Raw genomic sequence first — 13861 nt, 5'->3', positions numbered from 1 at the left:
AAATCTTTAATCAAATTGTAACAAAATTATTCGAATTGTAACAAAATTATTCGTTATAGGTAATAGTTCAACTACCAGCTTATAGTTGAAACATAACACATCCATCTATGCAAGAACTTGCATCAAGAGTTCTTCACATCCCTGGCCTTTAAGACTTGTGGGAAGAAGTATATTGCGGGACATAGCTTGTTGCAAAAACTTGCATTAAGAGTCCTTCACATTCCTGGCCTTAAAGACTTGTGGGAAAAAGTAAACTGCAGGACATAGCTAGCTGCTATGATTAGTTGAATAAAAAATTTTCAATAATTAAATGTTTATTCAAAATTTTCTAACCCACATTGATTCCTAGTAAAGCTAGCTCAAGACATCCTTGTATGATGCAATTTGAGCCTTAAAATTAACAAAAATGGTTTTTCACATGATTAAGGATACATGAGATTGGAAGGTTTTGATTCTTTATAGCATGAAAATATGAGTGACTTCCCAAATCCCACAAATGTGGCCTATTTCATTGTTCTTAGGAATATTGGTACCAAGAACATCATCAATCTGAATAATAATAATTAATAGTACAAACTTCTTTCTTATGTTACTACTACATTGCAAGGAAGTGAAAACAGAAAAAGAGCATCCATCCTCATTGGAAAACACCTTATAATCTCTTCAAACTTTTCTTTCTGGCATCCATCTTCTTTCTGTCTGCATGGACCTTTGCCAACCCAGCTTCCTTCTTTTGGGCTAGCGGGGCAGCCGCTGAGCCGCAATTCGCGGTTGAACTGGGCAAAGCCGGCTGGTCCAGGCTGTTCCCCGCTTTGGATGAAGGGGCGAGTGGAGATGGTTGTTGGAGAGGAACACTCGAGACTGCCACGCTCTTCTTATCCACAAATGCTGAGGACTTTGATTGATCAACATTCAGTGCAGTGGTCGATTCAGAAATCGCCCCGCCTTTTAGTTTGGGCTTCGGCTTCATAGCATGAATCCCAGTATAAAGCCTGAAAATTAGGAAACAGGAGGAGCATCTATTAGCTTGGGTTCGTCTAGTTGTAGAATTTGTTCACCGAGTAAAATTTAATGCCTAGCATTTCTAGTTCAGTCGCCTCTCTTACTATTTCAACAAGAATTCTCCGATAACTAAAAGGCAAACTTTCAATTTCTTTTCAAAATGGTTGTCCACTATACAGCCGTGAATTTGAAAATACTAGGCACTAACTATTAATTAAATATTCCTCAAATTTATGGATAGAAACGAGATGACGTTGATGAAACCATATCATTACTAACCTTGCGAGTCTAGCATACTCCTCATAGTTATCCAAAAGCATCTTGCCAGCCTGTTCATTTAAAGCTGATTCCGGAAACGGTTCTATCAATAAACATCTGACCACCTGTTACCAGCAGCGTGTAAGTACCATATTAGAGTGAGAAACCTGACTTACACAATATATGAGTATAAACCAATTAATTTATTTACTAATTTTGGAAGTAGAGAACTTACCATTAACACGTGCCTTAAGCCAAGGTTTGGACTCCAATCCCTTTTAAGAGCATTTACACAAATCTCACCATTGGTTGCGATATTTGGATGAAAAATTTTGGTCAGGAAAAAACCTAAGAGAGACCAAAAAGAAGAAACATAAAAAAAAAAGGTAAGCTGATGAGAAGAGTAACATTTTTCGCCTAATGAACTTGTTTTAAAGAAAACTCTAAAAATTCTAGTCTATAGTTGAGAATGAAAACCCGAACTTTAGAGGACTACATTTGTTGATATGAAACCAGAAGAGAAGGGCAATAGCTAAGTTGAATGAGAGGGCAAATTGTTGATATGGCATTCTAGCAAATTAATTTGAGACGGGAAGACAAAAAGAATTTTAACTCCAATAAATTAGAGAGACAACCTTTAGGGGGTGAATGCGGGAAATCATTAGATAATATCAACTTCATGCGGAAGACACCATTCTCATATGGAGTTCCAGCTGCAAAAAAGGTGAAATTTCAGAAAAGAACTAAACTTTCCCGAAGAATGATGTTATTCATAGCAGATAAAGGATACCTGGCCCTTCAATATCAGCATATATAGTTGAAAAATCATCATCATTTACACCAACTTTAATGCCTTCGGGAGGAGTTTCATCAAGATTCTTCAATTCCTTAACTAATTGCTTTATCACATTTGGTGGGAGATTTTCATTGGTTGCCGCCTAAGTTAACAACCCAAAGTTACCAAGGGGTTACTAGTCAAACAAATAATGAATTGATTAAGAGAAACATATGCTTAAATAATGATTCGATATCTAGTATAGACATTTGAATGCTCTTTACCAATTTAACAAAAAGATTTAAATATCTTTCGAGGTCCCACTTCAAGGAAATATAATAACATATTAGTAAATTACCATAGCCAAACTAATTTTAACAATTGATCCTCGCCTCCCGGGAGAAAATGTTAACTTTGCTGCAGCAAATCAATAAGGCAGGTGGAATGCCAAGCGCTCTCACTGTCAATTAATCAACTCTAAAGACAAACAACCCTGCACAAAAGAAAAGGGGGAAAAAAAACTATTTCATATTAGGATTAATAAGTATATTCAGCTAGCAGTAAATCAAAATGAACAACCCAGTCCTAGTAGTCCTTTCCACAGTCCAAAACATTGGTTAGTAAATATTAAAAATAAGACAGCACTTACACAAAGCTAGTGCAGGACAATCTTTCAAATGGCAATTAGTGCCTACAGAGCATGATATACAAAATTGAGATGGTTTGTATAAATTAACATTCTAATATTATGCTTTTTATGCTCACGTGGAAAGAAGATAAGGAGAAAGCTTGTAAAAAGATAGCATATCGTAATCCATTCAATTCTCTTTGATGCTAAATCATTGAACTTCCAATTTTCGGATAAGTTAGATCACTCGTAACCCCTTATAAACTAATCTATGCCCATCAAGCAGGTTGTTGGGGAATAGTTCTGTTCCGAATACTCATGAAAACATTTCACCACTTATTTACCTCACGTGCACATAAAGAAAGCCTCTAGGTATTTATTGTAATGATATTTTCCCAGAAACTGGATTTCAACTTAGAGGATGTGTTTTGTATATTTGGTATAGATTATAGTAATACGAGCGTAACGGACGTATCCTACTATCGATGCAGTCTGGTAATCTTGTTCTTAGTATCAATTTTACCATTTTAAATCTAGTGGATGTGACATAAACTAGTACTTTTCATCAAAATGGCAGGTCAATAAATCAAACAATTAGATTCTTTTTTTTAAAAGCAACTAACAAAAGTATTATTGCATCAAATCAAGAATATATAAAGGTGGTACTCTCGAATCCCGACCAACACATTCGACCAGACTGAGAGCAAGTAGCCTTTACTAGGGCATGGGCTGTCCTGTTCGTGGTGCGTTTCACATGTCTAACTAAACTACTAAAGTATTGATGTTGCCTAAAGATTGAACCAGATAAACACACTTGGTCAATAAATCAAACTATTAACTTAAAGTTGCTATAACAATCAAAACACTCATACTCTTCAAAACCAAACAAAAATAAAAACAGCAAAGATCTTGCCACAGCTTCTATTGGGAAGTATCTTTTCCACTAAAACTAACAAAAATCAAACCAGAAACCACAAGGAACATCTTAATTATTAAACTCAAAGATCCTACTGAAATGGTAACCAAAACTGCACAAGTCCTAAGCCCCAAAGAACACAACTTTCCATCAATAGGACACCACATATCAGATACAAATCAAATATTCAACCCTCAAAACTCAAAAGATATTCTTTTCCTTTTTCCAAAAGGCAGCACACAATCCCCCATTCCCATTCCCATTTAGCAGTTAAGAATCAGTTGATCGTTAAGCAGAAGAAGAAACACGAGATCCGAACACTAGAAATGAAGATTGAAGATGCAAAGAGAAATAAATACAGACATTTCAAGAATGGACGGAAAAAGATCACCTTTCTTTCGCCGTCGGGGAGAAAACGTGCGCAATCTTGGCAAAAAGAAAGAGGAATCGATTATAGGGTTCTTGCCTTCTCAATGCCTAGCTCAAACAAGAGAAGTAAAGCACAACATTTCAAAAAAGCGATCCCTTTTCCCCCAAAAACGAATAATAATTGGATGAATCGATAGCGAAAGCGCATAAAAATGTGAATATACGTAGGTACATACGCACCTGCAGAAGCGTACAATGCCCACAAACAGCGGATTCACTCTCAGAGAGAGAGAGAGAGAGAGAGAGAGAGGAGAAAGAGAGATGAATATTGCTGTGCTTATATTGGGAAGAAAAGACATGAGAGAAAAATGGAGGCGACGCGAGTGTGAAATTACGATTTTGCCCTTGTTCCACCGCTTTTCTCCGCGGATCCAATGAATTGCCAAATACCGAAAGTGATTTATGTTTATTTTTTGAATTTGAATTTTATTAGTTATATTCTGGGAATTCTTTAATTAAAAAATTAAATATTATTTTTATCTGTTTAATACACATTTTATAATTGGAAAAATGGCATGTGTGATATAGCCGTTTTAGCTCATTTTGTCTTGAATATTTCATTTTCATTTTCATTTTCATTTTCTTAAATGACATATTTGATCTATGTACTAACAGAGATGGTTAGTATAAAAAATCTCTTCTTTTTTTTTCATGCACGGAATAAAATGGTAAAGATAATTATCACATTGCACTTACATTCGACGGGAAGATTTCTAGTCAACATTTAATCAAACTCCATTTTAAAATAAATTTTCTAAAAATATTGATACATACATACAATTTTGTACGGAGTATTTTTTTTTTTAAGATATAGATGAGAGAGAACCAATGACCTTGTAGTCGAGCGGCATAGCTATGACTTCTCGAATGAGAGGTCTCAGGTGGATACTACATTGTCTCAGAATCAATAGTACTATATATACCTTGTGGTCGAGCGGCATAGCTATGACTTCTCGAATGAGAGGTCTCAGGTGGATACTACATTGTCACAGAATCAATAGTACTCTATCAATATATATATATATGATAGAGATAAGACTAACTACATGAATTTAGACCAAACAATTCGCTTATTATCAAATAAGAGAACGAACCTCTAATACATATTAGTATTATCAATGAAATTTAATAAGCAGTGGTTGTGATTAATTTGTCAACTCAATAAGAATTATTTGGGTTGTTGATAGTATCTTTATTTTTCTTATTGGTAGGTCCAACGCCCTTCACAAATCACAATATCAAATTTGTTAGGCCCTAGGCAGATCAGCCATACATTATAACCTCAATTATTATTGGAATAATTGACCGAGATCGGTTATCGAGTTGATAGAGCATAACATAATTTATATACTTAAAACTCACAAACTTAATTATTGTTAACATCTTTCATTGTGTGATTTACATACTATTACATATGAAAAAGTTAATACACCGCAACTACGTTGGATCACATACATATCTTATAACTCATAGTTTGAAATTTCGATTTCTTAATTTATGAGTTGACACGTGCATATGTTTTATTTTGAAATATGTTTTTTTTTCTTTCCCATCTTTTCGCTTATGGCTTGACTTTTATTTATTGGGTGTTCATAAATTGAGTGACTGAGCGACTCCATTATTCAATTAATTTATATACACCACGAATATTATCTGAAAATCAAAACAAGTCTTATATGTTGGCTTAAAAAAAACTGATATTTAAAGAAATTAACATATAAAAAGGCTATTATATAAAATTATTATTCGAAATTCAAAATTGACCGTATAGACTTATTGTACTGACCGTTGGACACACATCTTTCTACGCTCCTAGCCGTTGCTACCAGTCCCATGCCAGCTTCACATTTTCCTTTTCTTTACATACATATAAATTTCCTTGTAGCATAATTTATTATATCACTATTTATATTTAAAACAATGTTTTTTTAATTGTTTTTTGGTATGAAAGGGAAACACAAACAGAAGATTAAGATTTAATTAGTTCAAATTTATTAATATATTCTACAAAATTTATTGTAAATAACTTGTAACGTTTTATAGAATTTGACACATGATTTTCTTTTTCAAATAGTGTTTGAGGATGGAGTAAATTACGAGATAAGCACTAGCTATGAGAGTTTACAAATGAGCTAATTTAATAACCAATACGATGGTGATTGAACGAAACAATGAAAAACAAACAAAATAAATAGATATTAAACAATTTAAATAAACCAATTGAAATGCTATGAAACAGAAGGGATCCAAGCTTGGTCGACGCTTACTAACAACTCATAATTGGGTGAAAAAACTAATGCGGCTGATAAGAAATGTGAGAGTTGTAATCGAGAAAATCTCGTAGTTACTACTCAAGAATGGAGATCAAACCCCCAATCTCATACTTAAGGGACGAGGTGCTAAACCACCATGCCAACCATGTTGGTTATCCAACTATTTGAGCACGCAATTCTAATTCAAACTCATCTTCACAAATAATTCGAAGTAAAATTTTCACAATAAAGCGAGTAAAAGAACTACTTTTATTCTACTATTCATATGTTTGAGTATTTCACTAGCACAATCTATTCCTTATCAAGGATAAAGAGACTTGAGCTCCATCTTCCTCCACCACCTCTCTTTGTGGAGCTTTGATAAGTACTCTTAAAATTATTTCCACCACTACATTCATAGGCTACCTATTATGTTTAGCCAATAAATCCAATACCCATAATACAACTCAATTGTGTTGTCTATGTCACTGGTGTAGTTATTTGCCTCACACACTCACATATCAATTTCTTCTTTTGCAGGCTTCTCCTCTATTTGGTTAGGCTAGTATTGGGCCAGGGCCTCCATTTATTATTATTCAGAAATATGAAACACTAAAAAAACGTATTAAAATAAAAAACTCTAATGGCCACTTATAGTTTATATATTGTTGAAAAAATGGTCATCACTAAGTTAAACGGATAGTGTAATTGAGTCTTCTAAGTAAAAAAAAAAAACAGCTTCCGCCACACCCCATAGTCTAACCGGCTTGTTGTCGACTTGCCGCCGTAGCCACCGGCTTGTTGCCGCCGTCGCCGAACTCGCGATAGACACACCCCACAGTCCAAAACCAAGTTCATCACCTCGCTTGTACGAATCCAACCATACAACCATTTCATATAGTACAATTTCATATGAAACGAGGACGGTGGCCACCATTTCATACAGTACAATTTCATGTGGCACTCGATTTACACTTCCACATGAAAAAGAGTGAGTTCGAGGCTCAGTTGAGGTGACTGTTGACTCTTTGTACTTCAGTAGGTTGAGAAAGTAGCAACAGAACAGAGTGCCTTAAAACATCATTTTTATAGTACGTAGTCTTGAAGAGTTTGCAATGTGGTTTGATAAAACTCTTGCAACAACCCAAAGTTATGGATATACTAGTTGATGTTGATCCATAAATGATTCCCATGATGTTGTTTATATATGCACTTTTCATATAAATTCCCTGTAACAGTCCACTTAATGTGTATTAGCATCTTTATATGTAGAAATAAGAAACTCTTTGATTTCTTTTAATGATGGGACACAAAACTCTTTATCTTCATTCAATATCTTGAATTTGTTGATTCCATCACAAGTTAAAAAAAAGTTTATGTAATAATCATTATAAAACACAGAACTCGATACAGTAATGACATTAGTGAAAATTATAATCAATATATCTTATATTATATTGCATTCATATACTTTGAATTGCTGATTTAAATAAACAATTTCAACATTCAATTACATATGCATGAATATCTCTTATATAATCTTGTATTGATATACTTTGGAATACTTATTTGAAAATAAACATTAGGGTATTATCTCATTCGCGTAATGCGCGTGAAAAAATAGTAAATATATAAATGTGAGAGAAAATATGTTATACTAAATTTTGATTAAAGTACCATTGAATGTGCAAATTCCCTCAATGTTGTGTTCATTTGTTATTAATATTAGAAGGTATTACTATTTGTTATCATTCAAATGATAATTAATGTTACATAATATTCAGGAGATATCGAGAATTTAAGAGCTTGTTTAGTTTTATAAATATTTGCATTTTTCATCTTTTAACTCTATATATATTTTTATATTTACACTTCTATTAAAAAAATCATAAGATACATATAAATTTAACCTTTCTAAATATAAATTTACGAATTGTAAAATTATTTGAAATATAATAGTTTTTGCCAACTACGATATATTGTAATAATATATCGGTTACCATTCTAAAAAGACCCCTCCTGCACTATTCATGTCAATTTTATTGGAACTTGCACTTCATATCACTCATTGTACTTATCTATAACATACGTTGAGGGGCGTGTGAGCATAAATATAGTATGTACAGTCCAACTATCAACTGGAGCACATGCTTTAATTATCGATAATTAAGATTTTTAAAAAAATTTCATGTTGTTCATCGAATTGAGACTTTTTAAATTTAAAAATAGTTTGCTAAATTCTGTTGATTTACCATATAGTATTATGAGATCTCGATTACCTTTTTAAATTGATAGTCATTAATGACTTAAATTCTTTAGGCTGAAATGGTTTAAGAAAGTATAAAAAGGATACTATAATTTTTTATTTCAATTCGAATCAATTCATTTATTTTTTATTTTTAAAAGTCACTTAACTAATTTTCACCAAATATGCTCTGCTCCTTGTACCTATCGAAAGGGGATGCCCCGTAGTAGGTATCACAAAATTGTAAGGTTTTGTTTGGAAAAATAATATATAGAGTCATATGAAATAAAACTTTTATTAAGTGTTGTAATTTTTTCAACTAATGAGTCATTAAATCATTATGATTTACCCCTTTACTATTTATCGGTCTGATTAAATTAATTTTTTTATGATGAAATAGGTATAGTATTACTCGATTTAAAATCAAAGTCATTATTAGTCAAAATTCAGAGGGTGACCACTATAATAATACGACTTGACAAAAAATAACGTTTGCCGCCTTGCTTAATCATTGTCTCTTCTTACAATGCCTTTATTCTCTTTTTTGGTCCGAATGGAAAAAAGAGAAATACAAACAAACAAACTAATAAATCAAAAACCAATTAAAAAAAAAACCAAAAATAAAAAGTAATTTAATACTCTTCGGTCAGACATAACCACCGAGGCAGGGAAGAGAGTGTTCTAGAGAGAGAAAATTGGTAGTGAGAGAGAGAGAGAGAGTAAATAGCGGCAGTGTAGTCGTCGGTGACTTTGCTTGCTGAGCGATGCGTTCTTTGCGGCCGACGATCTGACCGGAACTTCAGTTATTTCCACTCCGTGAATAATGGAAGGTAAATGTTCCATTACGTCTTCTCTTTCATCTGAAAACCCTAAGATGTAGTGGTTATTTGACCGTGTGGTTTACTTTACTTAGCTTTGACTTTTGAATCCGGAATCGTGATAGTTTGCTGTGAGGAAGTGTTGTTGAGTTTAGATGTCTCTGAATTTTGTGTTTGATCATTTGGTTGGCGAGTTCCTGAGCTTTGTGAGTGATGATGTGTTTGTGAGTTTGCTCTGATCCCCGGTTGAGTGTTCGTATTTTTGTATGAATCGTTCTGTTGAGGAATAAGGAGAATGTAAGCTGAACTTCCTTTTTGTTTTTAATAAGTGAATTGAGCTCATTTATTCTAGAAGCAATGTGAAGATATGAAGGCAGGGATTGCATTTTGCCTGAGATAAATTATAAATATCTGCATTTATGGACGTTTGGTTGAATCTCGGGAAATAATTTTGCTGAAAAAGTAGTGGCAAGGATGAATCAGTTATCTGAACTTTTGATGCGATTATTAGTTTCTGGTGAATGCGATAGTCAAAGTGCTGTAATAAACCAATTTGGGTGTCAAAATGTTTAAATTCTCTTGGACATGGGAAAGTATAATACAAAAATAATATGGATGAAATGTATTTACCTGATTTACTTCTTAGGAATTAACATTGGAGAAAAATAATTGATAAAGAATGTTTGACAAAAGTATAATACCAATGTTGTTTGAAGAACATGATGCATGTCATCACTCATCAATTAACATGAGGATGGAGTTTCTATTGTTCTCTCTTAAAAGATGGAGTATTGTTACTTATATAGAGGTTTGCTTTCACTAAACTCATTTAAAAATGTCTTGAAGTTACACAATACTAAAATTTTCTGATCTTTATGTTGCTGTTATACTTTATAAGTTAATCTACGTAACACGGAAGCAGGGCATGTAGATAGCATTCCATTCAGAACTGATTCTCTCTCCCCGTGAACAATGAATACTGAACATGCACTGGGAAGTATCAAGATTCAAGAATATTGGGCTAACATGGAATGATGGATGGGTTAATCTCTTAGGGTGTTAGTAATCTTATGGAGTTGTTATCATTTAAGGTCCTGAAACATATATTGTCTTTTCACTGTCCATAATCATGCTTTAAAAAAATGGATTTTGTAGATGCGAGTAGATCTGTTTATATTTCTTGTCATGCGGCTGTTACTGTTGTATCCTTGTATCCTCCATTTTTAATGTCAAAATTCTAGCAAACTTGATGTTTTTTCAACATTTGAACTGAATGTTACAGGTGGGTCCCCAGATCGCGAGTCAGTGGAATCTGTGGCAAAGATATCTACTATATCTTCAGGTGGTAGAGTTCAAGACCGCAAAGAGTTCCTCCGTAGATTTACAGACAGTGAAATACTGACAACAAACCTTACAACATGGTTTGAAGAAATTGCAGAAAAATCAGCACATGATGCACTTCCTTTTGAAACACCCTTTGAGTTGATAGATCTCCAAAAGTTTGATTATGCATTGGAAGGAGTCCCCTTTCAGCAACTGGTTCGGATGCCTAGTGCTGTTTATGCCTCCACATCTGGTGCTGTGGAAGCCACTGCTTACCTTGCCCTTGAAGATTTTCTGCATGCAGGTGTGAAGGGCTTGTGGGAGGCATTTTGGGGTCAGGATGAACCCTTGCCTTTCTATGTTTCTTGTGTGTACAACACAAACTTGAAATTCTACCAGGCTGAGAAGGCCATTTCTAAAGGGAGACTTGGGGGTATTTGTGCCACAGCAATAATCCTAAAGAACCCAAGGCATGCACAGGGAAAGTGGGATGATATTCTTGAATTAGCACTTCTTCGACCTGATATTGGTAGCCTTGCCACATTAGATAGCAACCGTAAGCCTTCTCTCTCCATTATCAATGAAGCTTTATTTTTTGCTATACGTGTATTGGTTTCAAGAAGCCTCAGCAAATCCAACATTCCTCTCAGTTTGAATTCTGTCTTTGTCCTACTGGTTGATTCTCAGTATGGTGGGGTAATGAAAATTGAAGGAGATGTGAGCAAGTTGGAAATAGATTTGAATAATGTTTATGGTTGTGCTGCTGAATGGATAATAAATCATGCGTCAATTGCGATTTCCCCGATTGATAGGATCTGGAACAAGCTTGGAAATGCAAACTGGGGAGATATTGGTGCGTTACAGGTACTCTTTGCCACCTTCCATTCAATCACACAGTATGCTGGTATGTCAAAAAACTCAGTTGAAGATTTAGCTGCTGACCACAGTTCTCGTCTTCAATCAAGACGAATTGAGAGGCAATTAGGTGATAACAGGGTCAATGGAAATGGTTTATTCCGGCACCAACAGCATTCTGCTTCACCTGAAATTGTAGAAGTACAAGAAGAATCCATAAGGTTGGAGTCCAATAAACCTATGATGCTAGAAGTAGGGTCTGTTATGTTGATAGAGGATTCAAACTTGCAGAAAGGTTATCATATCAATGAAATGCTGAGTGATGGAGAGATAACATATTATATTGCTTCCCCTGTTGATGATCCAGGGAAATCTTTATTTCTTTATGTTGGGTCTCATCCTTCTCAGCTGGAACCAGCTTGGGAAGATATGAAATTGTGGTATCAAGTTCAAAGGCAAACTAAAGTTTTGTGCGTCATGAAACAGAAGGGTTTGTCTTGCAAGTATCTGCCTCAGTTGTGTGCATCTGGCCGGATAGTTCACCCTGGTCAGTGCCGGAGATCAAGCTCAGGTGGTAACTGTGAGCATCCATGGTGTGGGACCTCAATCCTAGCCACTAGTCCTGTTGGTAAAACAGTTGCCGACATGGTGAGAGATGGTCAGTTTGGTACTGACGAGGCTATTAGGTGTTGCCATGACTGTTTGTCTGCCCTTTCGTCAGCTGCCTCAGCAGGAATTCGGCATGGGGACATCAGGCCAGAGAATATTATCTATGTTACATCTGGTGTGAGGCAGCCTTATTTTATCCTTATTGGTTGGGGACATGCCATTTTGGAAGAGAGGGACCGTCCTGCGATGAACCTTCATTTCTCATCTACTTATGCCCTTCAGGAAGGGAAACTGTGCTCAGCTTCTGATGCCGAGAGCCTGGTGTACATGCTTTATTTTTCTTCTGGTGGTGCTATGCCTGAGTTGGATTCAGTTGAGGGAGCACTGCAATGGAGGGAAACCTCTTGGTCAAAGAGGCTAATTCAGCAGAATCTTGGGGATATATCTGCGGTTTTGAAAGCGTTTGCAGATTATGTTGACAGCCTTTGTGGAACACCATATCCATTAGATTATGCAATCTGGCTAAGAAGGTTGAAGAGACACGTTTTTGAGGAAGATCATGGAAAGGAGATTGATACATCTAATTAGATGGGCACCTTCTATGCAGCTGTATTTATTATATTTGGACTCCCAACACCTTCCAGGGTCTCAAGAATTATTTCAAGGACAGAACTCTTCTGTCACTTTTTGGATTACTTTGGGTGCTGTCCCAAGGTTAGAAACAATAGTAAGAAGGCTGTTTGAGTCCTTGTTGCAGGCTGCTCCCAAAGTGGCATTGCTCCCAACTGAGGAAGCAAATTAACACGCATTTCATGCAGCTTGTCCATAATCGATACAAAGTATTTCTTGGTGACTTGCTGCTCTCGGCTTTATAAATGTGCCAAAAAGCCACATTCAAAGAGGTTTCAACATACCTGCTGAGATAAGTCACATAGCGTTTGATGAAATCCCTTGAGATGGATCCGTTGATGCTGTTGCAGTCCCATGAATCAGTCTGTAGTACAAATACCATTGGAGTTACCTTTTTTTTTTGGTTTCTTTTTTCTTCTTTTGGAATTTTGAAGAGTTTGTGTTGGATAAGTTGTGATCTAATGTCAGATGTGATTATTATTCCTTGTAAAGTTAGGAGGTTATTTGAGAATGTGTCGTCAGGGAAAGTGGGGTATGGGTATGCATACCAGATTTGTAAATTGGATATATCCTCCTCCTCAGTCTTATTTGGTTGCTTGATTTGTTGTTGCATATCTACCATTCTTTTTTCTTGGTTTCCTACTTCTCTGTTACTGATATTTCTTCAAAGAAAATGTGGAGAAAACCACGAATATCAACACTGAGATATTTTATTTTTGTGTTAAGAAGAAAGTGAACATGAATGCATTGGCAGGGTGCGAGAGAGATGAGGAATGTGAGGGAAAAGATAAAGCCTCAAGTCTTTTAGTGAGAAGAAAGCAACGTGCAGTGCAACATTTCAGCATTTGTATGGTATCTTCACAGGAGAGTGACCCAGCATTTGTGACATTGTCTTACTCCAATAATTGAAGGGATTGATTTTACTGGAAGACAAGCCAAAAGAAACTCAAACTAGAGAAAATGAAGTGCCCTTTCTCAAATGAGAAACACTTAACTATCATATGATAAAATGCTCGAAATCTCATATATGGTTCTCATAGGGGAATCTCAATAAAGTCTATGATTGGTTCGAGGAACATTTGGAGATAGAATTGTAGATGATATAACTAGTAAATATGTCC

At 35.2% G+C, this 13861-nt stretch overlaps 2 protein-coding genes across 3 annotated transcripts; one reads left to right on the top strand and one right to left on the bottom strand.

Annotated features, from left to right (window-relative positions):
• Nucleotides 1-433: 433 nt before the first annotated feature.
• On the bottom strand, nt 434-4321 carry LOC116005576 (ubiquitin-conjugating enzyme E2 22-like). Of its 2 annotated transcripts, XM_031245805.1 has the most exons (9): nt 4189-4321; nt 3971-4056; nt 2685-2726; nt 2394-2528; nt 2051-2198; nt 1896-1973; nt 1496-1608; nt 1282-1385; nt 434-992 (listed from the first exon to the last, which is right to left on the bottom strand). In XM_031245805.1, the coding sequence occupies exons 4-9, from the start codon at nt 2394-2396 to the stop codon at nt 653-655; spliced, it is 786 nt and encodes a 261-aa protein (XP_031101665.1). In that variant the 5' UTR covers nt 2397-2528; nt 2685-2726; nt 3971-4056; nt 4189-4321; the 3' UTR covers nt 434-652. The 2 variants fall into 2 exon arrangements, with proteins under 2 accessions (XP_031101665.1, XP_031101664.1); XM_031245804.1 differs by lacking the exon at nt 2685-2726.
• Nucleotides 4322-9154: 4833 nt separating this feature from the next.
• Nucleotides 9155-13378, top strand: LOC116006676. Its single transcript, XM_031247143.1, has 2 exons — nt 9155-9335; nt 10606-13378. Exons 1-2 carry the CDS (start codon nt 9329-9331, stop codon nt 12696-12698), a joined length of 2100 nt encoding a protein of 699 aa, XP_031103003.1. The 5' UTR covers nt 9155-9328; the 3' UTR covers nt 12699-13378.
• The last annotated feature ends 483 nt before the right edge of the window (nt 13379-13861 follow it).

The sequence above is a fragment of the Ipomoea triloba genome, chromosome 15 (genome assembly GCF_003576645.1).
Source record: "Ipomoea triloba cultivar NCNSP0323 chromosome 15, ASM357664v1".
Classification (NCBI taxonomy): Eukaryota; Viridiplantae; Streptophyta; class Magnoliopsida; order Solanales; family Convolvulaceae; genus Ipomoea; species Ipomoea triloba.
The sequence above is the reverse complement of the archived record's forward strand: the minus strand, read 5'-3'. Positions and strand labels throughout refer to the sequence as shown.